This window comes from Epargyreus clarus, unplaced genomic scaffold, assembly GCF_041222505.1.
Source record: "Epargyreus clarus isolate Ecla_fem2 unplaced genomic scaffold, WU_Ecla_fem_2.2 ptg000018l, whole genome shotgun sequence".
Classification (NCBI taxonomy): Eukaryota; Metazoa; Arthropoda; class Insecta; order Lepidoptera; family Hesperiidae; genus Epargyreus; species Epargyreus clarus.
In genome coordinates, this window is record NW_027332226.1 from 2,522,282 (window position 1) to 2,542,865 (window position 20,584).

The following is a 20,584-nucleotide window of genomic DNA, read 5'->3' on the forward strand; positions in this document are numbered from 1 at the left end:
GTTCTTTCTAGAAAAGTATAAAATATATAAGTTTTATAATTACTTATGTAAGAAACGATTATACGATGATTACTTTTACGTTATCTTGATGTCGTCAACAGATTATAAGCGCTCCTCGTGATCATCACGCCATCGACAGAATGTATCATCCTTATTATACAAACGGTCTGTTTACAAAAGTTTTCTAATTTGTAAAATAAAAAAGACGCCTTCTACACTCACAGCCCTACACTAGGAATCACTGTGTCGTGGGTGTCATGAACACATACATAGACAAATACACAAACACCCAGACCCTGACCCAGAAACATGAATTCATCGTTTCGATACCTGCCTGGCCGGGGATGAAACCCGGGACCCTTTTCCCGTCGGGCCCGTATGGAGATACCGCTCCGCTGCGCAGGTCGTCAAAAATATTAAAGACAAAATTAGATGCGTCAATCTTATTAATTTTACTATTTAAACTAAGGCCATCTGATGAACGATAAAATCCCTCGACTATTAATACGATAGTATTTCTTTTAAAATGTTTTATTAAATTAGAGTGATTGGAAAATGGAGATAAAATCTATATTAATCCTATTACACATACGCGTGTTTAGGAAATCTTGATAAAGAAATTACTAGTTTTTACTACCATTAGGTACTAATTGAACTAATTGAATTTTGAAGGTGGTAGAACCCTTTGTGGTTCGACTCCGGCGGCACCACCGCCACACCTATTTCTACCTAATAACAGCAGTGTTAGGCGCTGCTGTGTTCCGGTTTGAAGGGTGTGGTAAGGGCGACAGACTTTTTCGAGGCGTTCCAGCTTAGTCCTCAGGGGTAGCGGCGCATGTGGCCGACCTCAGGTAGGAATATCTAATCCTACCTGGGGTTGATTGCAGATGTCCATGGGCGACAGTAGCCACTTATCATCAGGTGGACTGCATCCTCGTCTGCTACTCCTATATTATAAAAAAAAAAAAAATTCAGTAACTCGTGGTAAATTCACAAAAAAATCACGTAATTTCGATAAATAATATTTATATGAACTAGTTTTTATTAGTCTTATTTTAAAAATGCTGATAAACTGTCTGTACAATATTCTAGCTTGTTGATTAATGGCAAACTCGTATTAAATTTTGTATTGGTGTCTATAAGGCCTTCTGAACTATTTGCCGACTGATGACTGATTCAAAGACAAATGAAGGCGGTAGTTAAGTGTGCCCTCATTTTTTTTTATAATATAAGAGTAGCAGACGAGCATGCAGTCCACCTGATGGTAAGTGGCTAGTGCCGCCCATGGACATCTGTAATCAACCCCAGATAGGATTAGATATTCCTATCTGAGATCGGCCACAGATGCACCGCTACCCCTGAGGACTAAGCTGGAACGCCTCGGAAAAGTACGTCTCCCTTACCACACCCTTCAAACCGGAACACAGCAGCGCCTAGCACTGCTGTTATTAGGTAGAAATAGGTGTGGCGGTGGTGCTGGAGTCAGAGGAAAGAAGTCAGAAATTTAGCCACCCATCCGACTCCCGATCGCGCTAAGCATTGCTTTACTTTGTAGGCCAGTTATGATGCAAGTAGTTAGTTAGATAGAAACATTTAACTAAAATGATCTGAAAAATAGGAGTCTTCTAGTAGTGACGAAACATCTGTAACTTACTAGACATTAACTGGGTTCTTCTATCAGGCACGCTTTGTTTTGAAGATATAACTATGTTTCATTAAGATAAGGTGCTATCTTAAATAATTATTGGTATCTATTGAAGGATATTATCGTTTCGATTTTCGCGGTTCTTTACCCCGTGCCACGGTCAAGGCCTATGTAGATACCTAGATTAGCGCTAAATTTAAAGGTGCTATATAAAAAGCACTGATAGCCTAGTGGTTAACTCGGCCTCTTGGTCGAGTTTCAAATCCCAGGTACCTCTGATTTTTCAATTATATGTGCATATTAGGAATTCATTATCACTTGCTAAAACGGTGAAGGAAAACATCGTGAGGAAACCTGCAGAGCTGAGAAATCTTGAAAGACCCCTGCCCAGCAGTGGGACAGTAATGGGTTAATGATGAGACCTTTCCCTTGTTCAGGGCTACGGCTGTAACAACGCTATTATAAGTTAAGAATAATATAATTATTCTATATCTTATATTACGAAAAGAGCAGCTACAATGGGCAGCAACGCCACTGTACTATTTGGGACCGATTACAGATGTTCATAGACTATTCTTTTTTTATAAAAAAATGTAGTGACTATATTAATAGCATAGGAAAAAAAGTAGGTATGTTTTTTTAAATATTCAAAATGATATTATTGGTGCAGCTTCTGGCAAAATTTCATGCGTACTTCCGTGCTTCAGGGGACGGCCTACCTCAGTTATCATCAGTATGTATTAGTTAAAAACCTTTACCTTGATTGGAATTGAAGTGTGTTGGGTTCTAGCCGCCAGGGATGAATTGATCGACAGACAATTATAGTCCTCCTATTTATGAAATATTTTGTCTCTAAACACACTTTCTGGAGGGTTAAGTAGATTTTTCCTCCCAGTAAATAAGAAAAAAATGTATAACACGAACGCTGTATAAAAAAATTTAAAAAATGCCAACCGGGGCTTCAAAGGGAACCGCGTGTCGCTTATCATTTTCAATTATATATCCAAGATGTTTTTATCACAATCTACATCGTCTGGAAATAAACTAATGAGACAATACATTTACGATTAACTAGAAATAGAAAATTATCAATAATCTTCGAATTCCATTAACGTGTTAATCAGATCAGACACGGAAGGGAATACCCTGATCCTTGGACTTGCACCGATTTCCGGACGATACGAGGGGAATAACATTATCATCCGATTATCAGTGTGATTGTCATCGCTCTCACGCCAAGATATTGATTCCTTGATAGGAAGACAAGGCTTGTACCACTATGAATGATATACGAAAGGTATGTAGGTAAAAATAAATATATACGACAAATAGGTGTTTGGGAAGTCGGTTAATGAATACGCAGTACGTCTGATGTTACTACTGACTACATCACTGTCACTAAAGTAGAACTTGATGAGCTTATAAATAATTATAGTTTAAAAACTAAAAACCACGCTAAAATCGCACAAGGAATCGTTAATCCTGATTCCTGATGATCCTGATGGGGAGAGTGGGTTAAAATTATTTAAATCGTGTATTGTCACCGGTTCTTGATAATTGTTCAAAAATTTAAATTAATCGGACCGTTCAAAGTAGGTAAAATCGAGTTCAAAGATTCTGTTACATACATTGATACATACCTACAAACATACATAAATACAACCCAAGCTAATAATAAAAAAATAGACGATCATTGAAATAGATCTTACGTTTTTATGTGCTTGAAGCAAGCGAATATCCAGTTCTTCTGACAGTGTGTGGCTCATTGCGTCCATGAACATCAGGAATCAATCCCAGATAATGTTGAACGCCTCGTATAAGTATGTCTCCTTGTCACATCCTTGAAGGATTAGAACACAGCAGCGAGTAACACTGCAAGTAGTGTGGTAGTGGTGCAGCCGGAGTCGAACTACAAAGGGTTCAATTGCATTCAAATGGTATAAGAATTGATGCTAATTAAAATATATGTTACGTTACATAAGAAGTTTGAAGGTGGTAGAACCTTATGTGGTTCGACTCCGGTGGCACCACCGCTACACCTATTTCTGCCTAATAACAGCAGTGTTAGGCGCTGCTGTGTTCCGTTTCGAAGGGAGACAAATTTCGTAAGGGAGACATACTTTTCCGAGGCGTTTCAGCTTAGTCCTCAGGGGTAGCGGCGTATCTGTGGGCGAACTCAGGTAGGAATATCTAATCCTATCTGGGGTTGATTACAGATGTCCATGGGCGGCAGTAGCCACTTACCATCAGGTGGATTGCATGCTCGTCTGCTACTTCTATATTTTAAAAATAAAAAAATAAAAAGTTACATATGAGGTTTAGCATGTATCGATTCAATCAGCATCTAGTAGAAAAATAGGTATACAAGTTGATAGACTTTTAAGAGTAAGTTACAGATGTTATGAATTTCTATGTTTATGCTACATTTCCTTAGCGAGGACCATAATAGTCTTCGGGGGAAATAGTTGGAAGTTATAACTTATGGAAACCTTTTTTCTTTTTAAGTATATTGATAAACCAGTACTCCGGCAACTAACATATACAATTAATTATTTTATATTAAAATACATTAAATAATGTAAGGAACCTTATATTATTAATGTTATCGTTCTTGATCAACTAATGTTGATATCTAACATTTCTTAAGTGACAACATAAGAACTTTTCACGGGCACGCGCTGTCCTTTAAGTGGATTTGCGGTGTAATCAGCGGATTTAGATAAGTGGCCACCAAGTAATTCCCAAGAATTTATTTTAATCGAGAATCAAATGATCAAGGGTCGAATACGCATGTATATATATGAGATATACACTTATATGCGATTTATATGTGATGCAGTACATCAATGTAGGAATATCAATATTCCTAGAGGCCCGTATAGAGTAGATATAAAATCCCTAGAGGGTTCTTAGAAGGTAGTCCATTGAAATGTTACGTTTTTTAGGCCTATCCTTGCGTTTTTTTGAGGACGCAATTTTATTTTTTGAAGTGTAGGGGGGGGGGGTCAGTATAAAGCTAAAACCAAGTTTGTGGGGTCGCCACCCTTGTCCCACGGCCGCCATCTTGAAAATAGGGGTTGAAATGGTTTTTACGATATATCTCTTAAACTATTTATCAGATAAATAAATTATAAGCATTCTTTGTTGCAAATTAAATTCTCTACAACTTTGGTCCAGTAACTTTTTGTCATAGAACTATAAATAAAAAAGTTATAAGCGAAAATGTCAAGAAATTATATTTTTCGATATAACTTTATTTTTGATCATTTTACGAAAAAATGACTTCAGACTATTTTTGTAGCTAGTTTTTGGAAGAACAACTTTTATAAGCAACATTTTTTTATTAAGTCAATAGGTAAGGTTTTACAGCGCTCTGAAGTGACTACTATTTGTCAGCACTCTTAACTAGACATATATTATACGTGTGTACTAATAATGTATCATCAGTTATTTTTTATTTTGTTATTATATATTTTTTTTAATTATTAATTTGGCAATATTATAATAATTAATTAATAATTAATAATTAATTAAATAATAATAAATAATTCTGGGATAACGGCATATATGTGACCAACCCTAGGTAGTAACCTAATTTTGTATGGGGTTCATTGCAGATGTTCATGGGTGGCAGCAGCCACTTACTATGAGGCGGACTGCATGCTTATGAACTTAGTTGTATTATTGTAAACATATGGGTAACTAAGTATAACTCTGACCTAACCTGTTGAATATTTTGGGTACAAATAAATTAGTTTTCTAATGTATCGTATTGTTTTGTCTAAATAGGTACGTGCTTAATGGTTATTTACTTGTTGTAATTATTATTCATAGAAATGAGAAAGCATTCTGTATCACTTTCCTTGTTATGTTTGAGCATAAATTTAACACTGGTGGTGGTTTTAGTTTTATGATAATATCTTAAATTACATGTGAAATTACTTATAACACTGGACATAATTAATGTAACATATATAATAAACCTTATTATATTTTAGGTATGTTCCCAAGTACGCACACAACACTAGACATATTAACTATACGTACAAAATTTAATCTGTAATAATTTAATCTGTGTGATTCTTAATTGTAAAACACAATTCGTGACAAACTGCGATATTTTTATAAAATTCTTGCAACTTCATTAAAAATAAATCAATAAATCTTTGCATTAAATTTATCCAAAATAAATCATGATAATTTGTTACGTAAGCAACATAAAGTTATGACATAAGTAGAATGTTCCAGTGAACCAAATACTTTTGTATATTACCTAACATGCATTCATAAAAAATAACGGAAATCTATAATTAAAAATCATAATATAATTGTGTTAATTATTATCTGTATACTTTGCTATCTGTAGCGCCCGGTGTGCTAGTAGCGCCAACGTATGTTTGAGGCAACTTTTTATATTGGTTGATTTTTTTTATATTATTTTTAAGTTTGGCTTTATGAGCTGATTGCACAAAATTAGGCGGGTTATAGGTTTTTTTCTTTCGTGGGTAGGAAATTAAAACTTCATGTTTATGGTAAAATTGTTTTATTGCATAATGGTACTTCCGACGTCTTTACAACAAGAAATAGACAATATTTACATAAACTTACGAACTACTGTTCTATACAAGATGCGGAATGAAGGCGAAGTTTGACTTAGATTTCATTACCTACTCAAACTTAAATTAAATGGACAACAAAAATCAAGATTGAAACAAAAACTATAAATAACGGACAATTTTCTCCGAATCCGTTTCACAAAAAATATTTTTAATCTGTTAGAACTGTAAACGGAACATTTGAGAGCTCCAAAAAAATTTAAAAATAAAAGAAAAAATTACAAAAATAAACATGGAGGTATTGCTCATTAGTTGCTAATAAAAAGTAACAAACACTGCTTCAAAACTATACGGAACATAATGAACAAAGGTTTCGAGAAGAAGAAATATGAAATTGAATTTATGTTACTCTAATGTATAAGTGTTAATTTACAAAATGGTGTAGGTGTTAGTAATAACACTTTATAAAAAACTTATAATACCACCAATACTGATAGAATTAATAAATATTAAGCATACTTATATAGTATGTTAAAGTAGGCAAGGATTTTCAAAAACAACAGAAAGTTAACGGTAACATTTTTATTCAAATTTCGCATATAAAAATATTTACAACATGTCACTATGTCTAAAGTACGATTCCTATTTGAAATATAGATTTTGCGAAATAAAAGCAATAAATAAAATTGGATACCGAAAGAGTGGAATTTTAACGATAAAATTTCATTTATAATCTCGTTTCTTTTTGGCATTTATCTTAGAAGCAATTTCAACACATTTTATCTTTACAACATTGTTCACAGATTCTTACTACAAACAACAAAACAATAAAAGGTAGTCCATTTATCCTCCATTTTATGGTAAATATCATCATTCAAATCATAAAGTAATAAAAGCAATCTTGAATGTGGTATAAAATATTTATGGGCTTAGAATGGAGCCCTGTAACGCCCTTCAATCTTTGCCGTAGCTATATCGTTCATGATTTGGTAATTTTCTCTGTTCTTTAATATTAAACATCATTTATTATCTATAACATTTCGTAAAAGATAAAAACACTTAATTCATTACACTTAGACATGATAATCATGCATCACGCACGACTACATCACATTGAACGAAAATTGTAAATCAAGAACATCATAATAAACACACGACCGGCAATTAAAAGATCACTGGTTTTAAAGAACATCTCTGACTTGTTTATCCTTATTAAAAACATGTACATTATGTATAGCAGTTGAATTGAATGACGCACTGATTGATAGAATCTTAAGCTGCGTAAACGGCCATCGAAATGACATTCGGACACCAAATTCAATGCTCTGAAGCTCATATTCATTGATGGGAGCTTAAACTAAAACTTAGTTCGTATTTGTACAATGTTGTTTAAGATCAATTCCCTTTAAACTTTCTCTTCCGGGATTTGTAACGGGACGCTGGCTTCCTCTGTCTTCCTGGTAGCAGCAGCGGCGGCGACTAGAGCCCTTTTGTGTCTCTTCTTAGTTCTCTCTTTGTGGAAGAATAGTCGTAGGTAGTGGCAGGGGAACACGACGCAGTCGCCAGCGGGCTCCTCCGCGTCGATGTATACTCCTCGCACCAGGACCGAGTTGGAGCAGTTGAGGAGTATCAGTAACGCGAGGCTGATGATGTGTGAGCACCAGTTGCTGAGTTTTGGTGTATCTGTGATGTAAGAAAATCTATATTTAATATCGATGAATTCTAAAATGAGAAATTCTTTTGAGAAAGTGAAATGTAATTTTAAAATCTTGTAAAATACTATTATTATAAATGGTAAGGAACTTTCTTTTCCTTACACATTTGCCTTGTTGTCTAATATTTATTTGTTGTCTACTTTTATTTAATTGAAACAGGAGATATATTTTCGACATAATAACTTTATTAACTAATTAAATGTAGATATTTAAAAGCATGATTGGGTCTAAAAATATGGAAAGAAGGGATTCAGGAAACATCTCAATCATTGCTAGAAGTATTAAAACATGAGTCCCTATTTTTAGTCGCGTACATACCTGGAAAGAAGTATATATCCAGCAAGCCCCACACGCCTCGCCACACGTTCACGGTGGCTATGAACGAGACGAAGTGGTACACGTCAGCTAGGAGCAGTCTCGCAGCGCCCTGTAGTCGCGCTGCCGCCCACCGCATCGGGGCTTGGAGCGCGAATGTGAACACCACCAAAGCGTAGCCCACTATCTGTTGAAAAAAGTAAATAATTTATTTTTTGTTTTTAAATAACCACCGTTTAGTAGCAAATTTTGTTATAAATTTGCTAATAAACGAGCATTGTCAATTTTAAATATGGATGTTTTGTTTAATCTTCCACTTAAGTCATTTTTTTTAATTTATGATCAATACTCTTGAAAGTGGTTGAAGGATTCTATATGTCTAATTAAATAATCTACACGACTGCCATAGTCATCAAAATCTATCGAATATAGAAAACTTCGCACTTAAGGAAAGAAAGAAGTTAATCTTCGTAAAATACCTAAAGACCCATTCGCATCAGAAAACATAAACAAATCGACAGACGGGTTCGCGTTACGGCGCCGCTGGCAATCCTTACACAAACGTGCGACTTCCTTATCTTTATTTCTTTATTAACACACGGATGAAGCGTAAGCCCCTCAATAATTGGCCTTACTACTTAAAATCTTAATGGTACAGCTTAGGAAGTAATCACTTGTAAACATGTTTAAATATAGCTGTTGTTTGACGAGTTGTGGAAAGCACCATCCAAAGATATGGTTTGTAAATAAAGTCTGTTTATAAATAGTCGTATAACACTTGAATTACTAGATGTCTTAGCAAACTCAGATTATGTGTAGGAATTAGTTTAATACTATAAGTAGGAGATTTCGTGTCATACTTTTTCGAAGAGACAAGTTGACGTAACCGAGTGCTGTGCAAATATGATGTTTTTGGTGTGCAAAGTTTTAAGAACCTACACAAAGATAAATCTCGTTAGATAAATTTAGTAGCTATTCTTTTGAAGTTCGCGCCTTTCTTTTTACCTACGTGAGTAAAATACAACATAAATAATAACGTCATTTTGTTTATAAATAAGTTAACTCGTATTTACTTAAGCCACGTTATATTGGTATTATATTTTTGCGCCAAAAAATATTTGTTTAAAGATCATGTAATTAAATATAGTTGTAAATATTTTTATTACGGAAATATCTAATAGGTAAAACGATGGCCTGTTAATAGATAAATAAAGCCATATATACAACAACTCTTGCAATAGCCTTACCTAGAAAACTCGTATTTGAATGATCAAGTTGAGGCCTATTTTTTGAATTTAGGGCCTGTATACTCGTATAAGAGAGGTTTTATTATTCTATATGGCACGTAACACTGCAGTCCATGTCCTATTTATTTGTTACAGTTTAGAACTTAAAATACTACACTTTCTACTACAAATTACCAACATCCATCTAGGGTTGATCAACAATTAATTTTACTACCCATTACTAGTCTGGCCTTTAGAAAAATATTCAACTATAGGCATCTCATATATATAGGCATCTCAGTCAATGATCATCGGTCATTATCAAAATAGAGTAACTGTGACTGAGTAGCACTGTAGAAGCAATTTTCAAAAGGCGAAATATGAAGAGTTTAACTACCTTCCGCTCATTGTGCAGCTAACAACGTCCTAGATAGATTAAATCTCGGAACACAACTAAAGTTTCCGTACAGCAAAATGTAATTAACGAGTAGATAAGTGATTGTAAACAATTGGTTCATTGAACTGCTCGCCAATAATCAATTGTGAGAGGGTTTCCATATAACTGGTTATCTACTTTGAAATTGGTGCTTCTTCATCAATATTTGTTTTTGCCACAGTATATGTTTCTAGGAAAAGGTGCTTATTTGGTTCTTGAAATTGATGAAATCGATGAGACTAAACAGCATGTACAATGTACATGAATAAGGCAATAGCCTTGTGGTTAAAAGTCGTCCTCTTAATCGAGGGGCCTGAAGTTCGAATCTTAGGCACGCACCACAGATATTTCAAAATTATATGAGGATTTTTTTTTTATAATATTGAAGTAACAGACGAGCATGCAGTCCTCCTGATGATAAGTGTTTACTGCCGCACATGGACATCTGTAATCAACCCCAGATAGGATCAGATATTCCTACCTGAGGTCGGCCACAGATGCGCCGCTACCCTTGAGGACTAAGCTGGAACGCCTCGGAAAAGTATGTCTCCCTTACCACACCCATCAAAACGGAACACAGCAGCGCCTAATACTGCTGTTATTATGCAGAAATAAGTGTGGCGGTGGTGCCGCCGGAGTCGAACCACAAAGGGTTCTACCACTTTCACCTTCATGAGTAGTAGAAATTAGATGTTATTTACACCATAACGGTAAAGAAAACATAGCGAGCAAAAAAAAATCACATATGTGTGAAATCTTGACCAAATAGGGGCACCATGGCTTAAAGCACTCTCACTCTGAGAGGAGGCCGTAGGACAACAGTCGGTATATCCCACATGTAATTATCTAAATGTTTCTATGTTATAATAACTCTAATAAATTATCCGAAAGGTATATACAATATGAGCCCATTAGGAAGAAAAACAGGATGCTCTACAAAATGCAGAAAAAGAGCTTTCCTTTAAATTCGACTCTACATTATCAACTCCTCTAATGTTACAAATATCTAAAGGCGACTCTGACTACTTTTCCTTAGGTAGTACGTCTTATCAGTAGGTTTATTTAAATATTTTAAATTTAATTGAAGAAACTTTGAGCATCGTCATCCTATTGCACTGGACTCCAAGTAGCTCTATTATCAATCAATTTGCATACAACGTTATCGTAAATTTCAATATTCTATTATCGTCAGAGAAATATCAACACTATGAACTAGTTCCCTTGACTATATTTTATTAGACAATTGTCTTTAAATATAATTCTTACTTGAAATATCATCTAATATAACGTACTGAAGAAACTACAAATAACTTGTTTTAAAAAACGAAAAATCCAATTGCGTAAATAAGTCCCACATGCGCCAAAAAAAATTAAACACTCCATTTTGAATTTTAGTAATTTTGATGTATTCGATTGCCAAGCCGATCTAACGACTCCTCCATAATATGTTAAAATTAATTACGCCGTTTTTGTAGAACGTATCGAAGAATTGTACATACCTACATTCGGAAAACATGGGTAATGTTGGTCCTTGCAGCCGGGTAAACATTGACAAAGAAAAACACTGATATTATACACACACGCATCACATCACACACACTATGATGAAATTATGATTAGATGATTATCAAAAAATGATTTATTTGTTTTATTATTTATTGAATGCACCTAGCTATAACTTGCAATCAAAAGAGTAGGTGAAAGCTAATTTTGTATTATTATCAATTAAGACTTTTACATTATCAAATTTTCACTATTTTGGCCATACAAACCAATAATTTCGGATAAAAATTGATTTTTATCCAAAAATGATTTTGATTACATTAATAAGCTTTATATCATTTATATTAATTTGGGCAGTGATTTATGGCTTAAGAGTTTGTAAGGGTAAATTTCGTATCATCATCATCATCATATTTCTGACAGATCTCATATCTTTGTCTCTATATCTCTTATATATCTATCTTTAATAGATAGATCTAAGGACTATGAAAGAATTTCTCATGTGTCCTTAACACACCCCTCAAAGCCACACAGAAGCGCTTGACTACCATTGTAAACTTCGTAGATATAAGGATAATGAAGTGCGAAGTTGGTATTACAACAGGCGCTGGAGATATAAATAAAGTTGCAGTAAATCCTTGTTAAGGTCAGCGTCAGCTGTACAATCGCGTTCAAAGGCCACTAATGCCGGTCAATTGAACCAAACATAATAGTTGTTGGATATTTTCCATATCTTGGAGTTGGATTCTGTTCAAAATATATTGAACGTCAATATCCTAGCATGGTTTCGCAAGGCATTTCGTTTATGAATTAGAAGCAGCGAAAGGAACTTTATTTACTAATGGTTAATTGTTAAATTTACTTATAATATTGAATTATAAATTATGACGTTCAAACTTCTTTCGGTAACAAATGTTTCCGGTAAATGCTGTACTTTGGTAATATGATGGATAATGTGATGGATGGTACCTTTGCTAGATCTAGAATTTTTTATATTGAATAATATTTGTAACAATGATCATCGAAACTGGGAAGATGGAATCGGAACGGAATAAGGAGCATAAAAAAATGTTATGTTTGCGAAAGTAAAAACATTTGAATATGACGCAATCCTAAAAGTTTAAACAAAACAACATAAACGCAATAGTAGCGTAGAGGAAAAACGAGGATCTTAGCAATGTTTAGCTACAAAAAGCACATGATCAAATTATCTCAAATTAAGTTAGATTCCGCGAAAACGATTCATCACTCTAACAATAGCCACAGATTATCTAATTCAGCGCATGTTTGAGGAACTTGGCTAATAGAGTAAACGGTAGTTACGGCAGCTCGGCTACTTATATTTCTGTCAACCTACGGCATTCGCCTCAATGTCATCCTTTGATATTGAACGTGAGACTACGGTGGAAGTAACAGATTGTAGCGATTACCTTAAGTACTGCTTGTATATTCTATGTAAATCTAGCTCTTATTCACGAGTTCTCACCTCAAATACATTTTGAAAATCTTAATATAAATCTAATGAGGGTAGTGATTGAGATGACGATTTTATTATTATTTATTTCATAGTTTTGTTTTCAGAATATACATTAAAAACGCAAAATTCTCCAAATGCTTAACTATGTCAGACACGACTGAATAGAAAGAATTTCTGACTAAATTTATTTGTTAAGCGCAATAACAGATGTCTTTGCACTAAATTTTAGATATAAGCTTTTGTATTGTATTTTTGTGTGCCTAAATAAATAGATGGCGTTGCTTTCAGTCTTCAGTACCATTAGACACTAGTGTGTAAATATTAGGATATTATATATATATATATATATATATATATATATATATATATATATATGATATTAAGATTGACTGTAAATAATGTATATCAGCTGTTAACTAGAAACAAGCAGATATTATCTCATATTACAATTACAAATTCCACCGGCGTCATTACTTATTGTGTGGGATTGTACTCAAGAACTAGCTTATAAAGATAATTAAATTTACCTTATTACGTCAAGAAATAGATACAAGAATATAGACATTTAAGCCAACAGGTTGCGTATTGAATTACCTTTACATATTTGTAATCAAATAACTCTGATAATAAATATATTATCTAACAACTTTGTAGCGAATATTCAAAAGTACGCAAGGAGTAAAATTTTCAATACGTCTATGGTCATAAGAATATAATTATAGGAAAAGATTTTGAAAGAACACTGCTGTTATTAGGCAGAAACAGGTGTGGCGGTGGTGCCGCCGGAGTCGAACCACAAAGGGTTCTACCACCTTAAATATCTAATTGTAGCGATATTTTTAATACTACTACTATGTGCAGCGACTCTTATTACATTATGACGTCAAGATACCCTAAATCTTAAGTGATCATTTTTTGTTTTAGAAAATGCCAAGGGTGATTTTTATGACAGTAATATTGGAAGTGATATTCTGAATGTCATTTGCAGATATTTTTATCATATCATATAGAGGTTGTATGTATCGAACATTTCCATAAATGAATACTTCACACAAAAGTAATAAATACCAAACACCATTAGACTAAGAGAGAATCTAGGTCCCCTCTAACAATAATAGCTAGGACTCGTAACCAATAACAAAACTTACAGCCCATGGTATCCTTTAATGTATAATATGCCTCATTATGTTCCCACAATATTACAAAATTAGAGACATTTAAACATGCTACTGTTTGTTAAAATTTAAATCATGTAGCTTCCGATGCGACCACGTGGCAACTGAACATGTGTGGGTGTAGCGGTAGTGCAACGCAATGTGTGTGTTGTGTGTGTGTGGGTGAGATAATTCAACAGCTGAGATCAGACTCACCTGCATTTTCAATTGCCGTATTGTACTTTAAATGTTATGGATCAAAATGTTATGAAATTTTAGAAAACTTTAGTCTATTTGTATCCTTAAGATACAAGGCTAATAATAATTGATAATATTCATAAGGATTTATTAACTCATCCTAGATATTATAGTAAAAATATAGTGTTGTGAAGTTGTATGATTTTTCTATCTTCAATATAGAAAAAACATTTTGAAATTGTGAAATATAATTAATAGATTGATCTTAAATACTCATTACTCATTATTATTGGGAATCTTACGGCCAATAAGGCACACTACGTACAAACAATCTTCACAACATTTATCGAGAATCGAAAACATAATTGACCTTAAAAATCAGAACTCGGTTAGAGCATAATAAATATGATCGTACTACTGACGGGGGACAAGATAGTCGGGAGGAAGAGCCAATTGCGGTGAGCTAAGTGGTAAGTGGTCACTGACTCAGTGGCGAATACATGACCCATATGCGGAAAAAATATTTCTATCAAATAAACATTTAAAGAAACCCTTGTGGTTTGACTCCGGCGACACCATCGTCACATCTATTTCTACTTAATTAAAACCAGAGCACAACAGCAGTGTTAAGCGCACAAGAGCGCTTAACACTGCTGTTGTGCTCTGGTTCTGGTTGTGCTCTGGTTTGAAGCTTGTGGTAAAGGAGATTACTTTTCCGAGGTGTTCTAGCTTAGTCTTCAGATGTAGCGGCGCATCTGTGGCCGACCAAAGGCAGGAATGTAATCCTATCTGGGGTGGATTACAGGTGTCCATGGGCGGCAGTAGTCATTTACCATCAGGTGGACTGCATGCTTGTCAACGTAAAATCATAATGATAATATTTCATTGTTATAATCATCATCATCCGAAACTTTTAGATGTGTAGGTGTGACGATGTTTTCATTCGACGTTGAAGCAAGTGATAATTATTTTTTAAGACGCTGATAACGTTTTTGAAAAATCTAATATCAATTTTGTATTTGTATTACTATCACTGGTTTATGAATCAAATGTTGTTCGATAACGAAATTTAAGATCAGATAAAATCTGTGTTATGGCTCATTAGTTTGTTAGTTGTTAGTGTGTTAGTTGTTTCCAATTATCGGAAATTGAAATCACACCTTTCTAAGGATCTTACTTGTGAAGTTGTAATAATGATACTTCTTCCACTTCAGTATCATTATAGATAGATGAAACGAGGATTTAATAAGTAAAGAAATCGTACATCGATGTCGTACGTGAAGTCATTAGATCTAAAGATATGGATTTAAATAAGACTATTTGTGAATTTATACTCGTAGTGTTATAGCTAATTGTTAGAACTTATAAACAGATTTAGTTAAGGTCTATTTACTAATTAATTTATTTATTATTAATTAATTAATTAATTTATTTATTTATTTATTTATTTAATTTATTTATTTAAGGTTAAGTACTTACTATCAACAAAATAAAGGACTTTAAGGATAAGTAAGCAATACGTAACAAAATGTTGATGTTGTTGATGTATGTAAAGAAAGTTTAAGTATTTTAATAATTATAATTTTAATTTAAACTGTTTAAACCCAAGTTTAGCGTGAAATTCTGTAAACAAAAAAATGTACAATAGGGAATATGTATTATGTACTTCAGAACAAAATGACACAAATACAAGAATAGCTTTATCTACATGATTAGTAATTTACAGTCACGTCTTAAAATAATGATATAATTTATATTAATAACTAACATTGTACTTATCTTAATTTTATCTAATAGATTATTTAAGGACTAAATGATTTGCTCAGGACAACGGTTTTTACGCAGGACAATGATATCAGCTTTTATCAAAATTTATAAGTATTGATTAGACCGTAATGATTAAATATCCTTAATTTATAACCTGATTTTTCCCAAGATAAGTCTTTGATTAAAATATAAATTATCGGATTTTTATCTATCCTTATTATTCACCGAAAGGAGATTAAAGAAAATTTTATTTATCATACAGGATCCTTGATCAAGGATCAATCATTATCATTATCAAGGATCATAATTCTTGTGACTTTATAATACTTATCATAATTAAGGACTAATTATACTCGATAATAATATTTTTTGATCCTTGTTCTCAATAATAAGTTTATTTGTCACAAAATTTATCGTTATCAAGGTTCATAATCCTTGTGACGTTACAAGAATTATCATCATCAAGGATTAATAATGCTCAATAATAATATAATTTTGATCCTTGTTCCTATTAATAAGTATGTTTGTTACAAGGATTAACATTCCAATTAATAAATTTGTTTGTCACAAGGATTATCATAATCAAGGATTTATAATCCTCCATAAATATATTTTTGATCCTTTATCCTTTAAGTTAAGTATTTTTATTTTGGTTTGGTTTGGTTTATAATGCTTTACCTATAATTCGGCATTTCTACCTCTATGAAGTTCGAATCTAAGGGTCGTGTCTCTGATTTTTTGAGTTACGCGCATTACGATTAAGGAAAGTATCGCGAAGAGACCTACAACCCTCTTTAAAAAAGTTTTGAAAAGTTTATGAAGTATACCAATTTGCATTTGGTCAGCATGGTGGACTGTGACCTGAACCTTTTTCACTGTGACAGAAGACTGGTGTCTTAGTGTGTAGGACAGCAATGGGCTAAGGCCGAATTACTTATCATATTTTCGGAAGCATACTTATCCTTAACTATCATTAAGCATGGTTACAAAAGATTTAAGTCTCGTATTTAACTGGTTAATATTGTATACCCGTGTCTTAGAACGAGAATGTACAATGAAAACTTATGAAAATATAGTTTAGTTCAACGAATTTTGAACGAAGTTTAGTCAAACGAATTTTGATATACCAAAAGCATCTAACTATTGCAGGGAGAATTTGTCAAGTGTGTGTTGATTACGTTCAAATCTATAAGGAATAACGAAAAATACTCAAAGGTCTTATAAAGTCGACTAGTAAAATCTAAAGCTGTTTAATTTACATTCTCAAAAAACTATTTTATTATCCTCGAACAAATTCATTCAAGCTCTTGGAAATAAATGACCGTTCCTACTACATCATCATTTTTTTCATTGATACCATGATTCAATTTTATTTTAAAAATAATTTAAAGTATTAAAGTTTAAACTTAATAAAGACTCACCAATGAAGTCCAGCAGGACTTGACTTGGTCATCAGGGAAGAGGAAGATGTCCAGCAGCGCCCAGGATCCCCTCCACACGAACACCACCAGGGATCCCACCACCGTGACGGAGAATATGCAGTCAAGTATATACAGCACCGTCTCTCTACTGCTCTGTAAATAAACAGGAGTTGTTATGTAAAGTCATAGTAAATATACTTCGCCGCCTTGAAATTGAATGAAGCCACAAACGGCTTGTTTGTAAGTTCTTTTTTTGAATTCTTGACAAATAAAAACATTTTTAGAGAAAATTTACGAATAAATAACTAATACTGCCTAATTTATATAAAAAATAAATAATTATTTCAAATATTTTAGGGACATTTTAGCACGGAGACGTGGCAAAACTTTTTTACGCAACTATTTCAATTGTCAAAACTGGTTACGTTTTCTTGTTAGGAGTGAGTAATCTTTACTAATCTATGTGTAAAGTGGATAACATATATTTTAAAGTGAAATCTTCTTTACCGGTGTTGTGCACTTTTGTGATGGGTAAAAAATGACTCTCGTTAGAACACATGACCTAATCAAATTCGTAAGACTGTCATGTTTGTGTACGATAGTGCAATAAATGAATATTGTATTTTACCACATAAATGATAGTACTTTTGTACTGATACAATTCGTGCAAAATTATTCCCTACCCATTCAAAAATATCAAAAATGCACAACGTTAATATATATACATATATATATACATAATTCATAACGTCGCAATCACTCGGAGATGCGGGATTAGCTTAAGATCTACCCGAACACTGCACGGAAGAGACACCGCCTTATAGGAATTCGGTTGCATTTTGTTAGAGATCCCGGTTCCTCTACAAAGTTCCAAACACCGGAGTTTTAGTGAGGTAAAAGTCCCACATAACCCCGTGCTCTTAATTCAATTTCACAAGAAAAAAAAATTGGTAGAAAAAAAAAGAAAAAAATGGCAGACTTAAATATTTATGAATGTTGTGACTCAATTACTAGGGAATACTATAACTGTATTAGTAAATACTGGATGAGGTGACATGGTAACAGGGGAATGATCAGTTGTACATAGTACTGATGGAGGAAATTACATGAGACGGAAAACTGACTTTCATTATCTTAAATTTAACCATTGCATTTTTTGACAAATGTATATAAAAAATGATCAAATTATCTACCCCGGAATATATAATTTTATCAGTATTTTATCTGTATATATGCGAATATTATCATAATTTGTACAGACAGTGATTATAATAAGTAATTAACGTCAATAAACAGTATTTATCTGTTCTGGCGGCATCTTGCTCTTCACTATTAAAGGTACTATCGTCGAAGAATTTTAATCTGATATAAATTTAGAGCCATATATCAATCTAATTGTAAAATTGTAGAAATTTTTGTGGTTTCCAATTTTTAAATCGAAATTTCTTTAGTTTCAAGTATAACAACGTACCCGTGATCGTCTTTATATAAATCTTACTTTATTTAGATTATTTTATTGATATTCATGAGAGGCAGTGACTCTCAACTTTTGTTAGTTTTTTTGTACTAAATACTGGATATTTTTTACTTATTCGTCTTATGAAGAGCACTAAATGATAAATAATTTACTTACAATACTATTGAAGTCCTGTTTGAGATCGACCAAAGAATTATGTATCATGCCCCCTCAAACTATAGCACAGCAGTGATTCACACTGCGATTTAGACATTATCTATTAAAATAACATCATTTTAGATACAAATGCGTATTTTATTTATATTATGATCAAATTAAGTGATAAGTTGATAGAATATACAAAGATACGAATCTGATATCGGTAGTAAGTCCTACGTTGTAGCCACTAAGCCACTAAGGATTTACTTAGTTTGACGTAAATGAACATGTCGATTACATCAATTTAATACTGATATTGGTGACTCACTAACGATAAATATAGGGCACGCTTCACAGCTTAAAAGTTGCCCTACATTTATTTCAAAAGATTATAACGATATAACAAAGCATATGATATTAACCTATCTTAGTGCTACAATGTTTTGGATAAACCATGCAAATATCGCACATTTCTACAAGATGAATAGTTTATATTTATATGAAGTTATTTTTAAATTTTTAAATGTTTTCAACCTCAATTAAATTTAACATTTACTTATTTTTGTCCTTTATCTAAAATATAAACTTAATTTACTTTTAAAACATAGCCCGCAGCGAAAAAATCTGTTTATGAACGAACGTTCTTCTGGCATTTCCGCTAGGTGGCGCGGTAAATTTTATTTATTAATTAAATTTAGAGTTTTGGTTAAGATGGAGAAAATGTACATTTGAATTTATTAGTAGCTCGACCATATTACGATTGAATCTAAATTTTGTAAGCTCATTTTATCCTAATATACTTTAATATATTTCAGTTGATTCATGCATCCATTTATCACGTACTCCCTACTCCACGTAACCTTTGAGAATCAGTGGGTTAAGTTGTTCAGAATATGTACAACTGCTACACCAAGTGTTCTATATAAAGATGATACCTAAAGATAATAAAAGGAAAGGTAGGTATGTCAACTTTCAGTATATCAAACAAGGAAAAGTGTTCTACGTAATTATGACGTTTACAAAGGATTAAATATTATCACAAGAGATTAAAAATGTCTCAGTTACCTAAATTACAATATATATATTACCATTATATAAGAAAAGTTCATGTACTGATGATACCTTATGTTTATAATTAAAGTGCAATTTTACGATATAAAGTGAAATGGCAACAGTTGCAAGAAAACCAAAATGCCCGATTTTGTTTTCTTAACTTAGATCGATTATAGAAAAATATATTACGTAATGAATGATAAGATCAGGATACGATAACATCTTATAATTTCGATTAAAACTGGGCACGTAAGTATTTAATTGATCGAAAGATGTATTAATTTTCAATTAATTTGTCTTATGGCAACTCATTGTGTGCGTAATGACGCAAACTGAAACAAAGAAATTTTAAGTAGCTCACATGTAACCGAATTTAGATTTTATTCAATATCGGAACAGAAATATTGAATCGGAAATTAATGGAAATAATGTTTATTTGACTCAATAGACTAATAAAATTTACTTAATTGATTTTACATCTTCGATTTTGTTTTATTTAAATC

General features: G+C 32.9%; 1 protein-coding gene across 2 annotated transcripts in view; it reads right to left on the reverse strand.

Moving 5' to 3' along the window:
* Positions 1 to 6,171: 6,171 nt before the first annotated feature.
* The window catches only part of fusl (transmembrane protein fuseless), a 46,871-nt gene continuing 32,458 nt past the window's right edge, over positions 6,172 to 20,584 (reverse strand). For both annotated transcript variants that reach the window (XM_073082634.1, XM_073082635.1), the window contains 3 exons: positions 17,414 to 17,566; positions 8,235 to 8,418; positions 6,172 to 7,884 (listed from right to left, as the gene is read on the reverse strand). In XM_073082634.1, the coding sequence (XP_072938735.1) occupies positions 7,607 to 7,884; positions 8,235 to 8,418; positions 17,414 to 17,566 (615 nt within the window). In that variant the 3' untranslated portion in view covers positions 6,172 to 7,606. The remainder of the gene's footprint in view (positions 7,885 to 8,234; positions 8,419 to 17,413; positions 17,567 to 20,584) is intronic.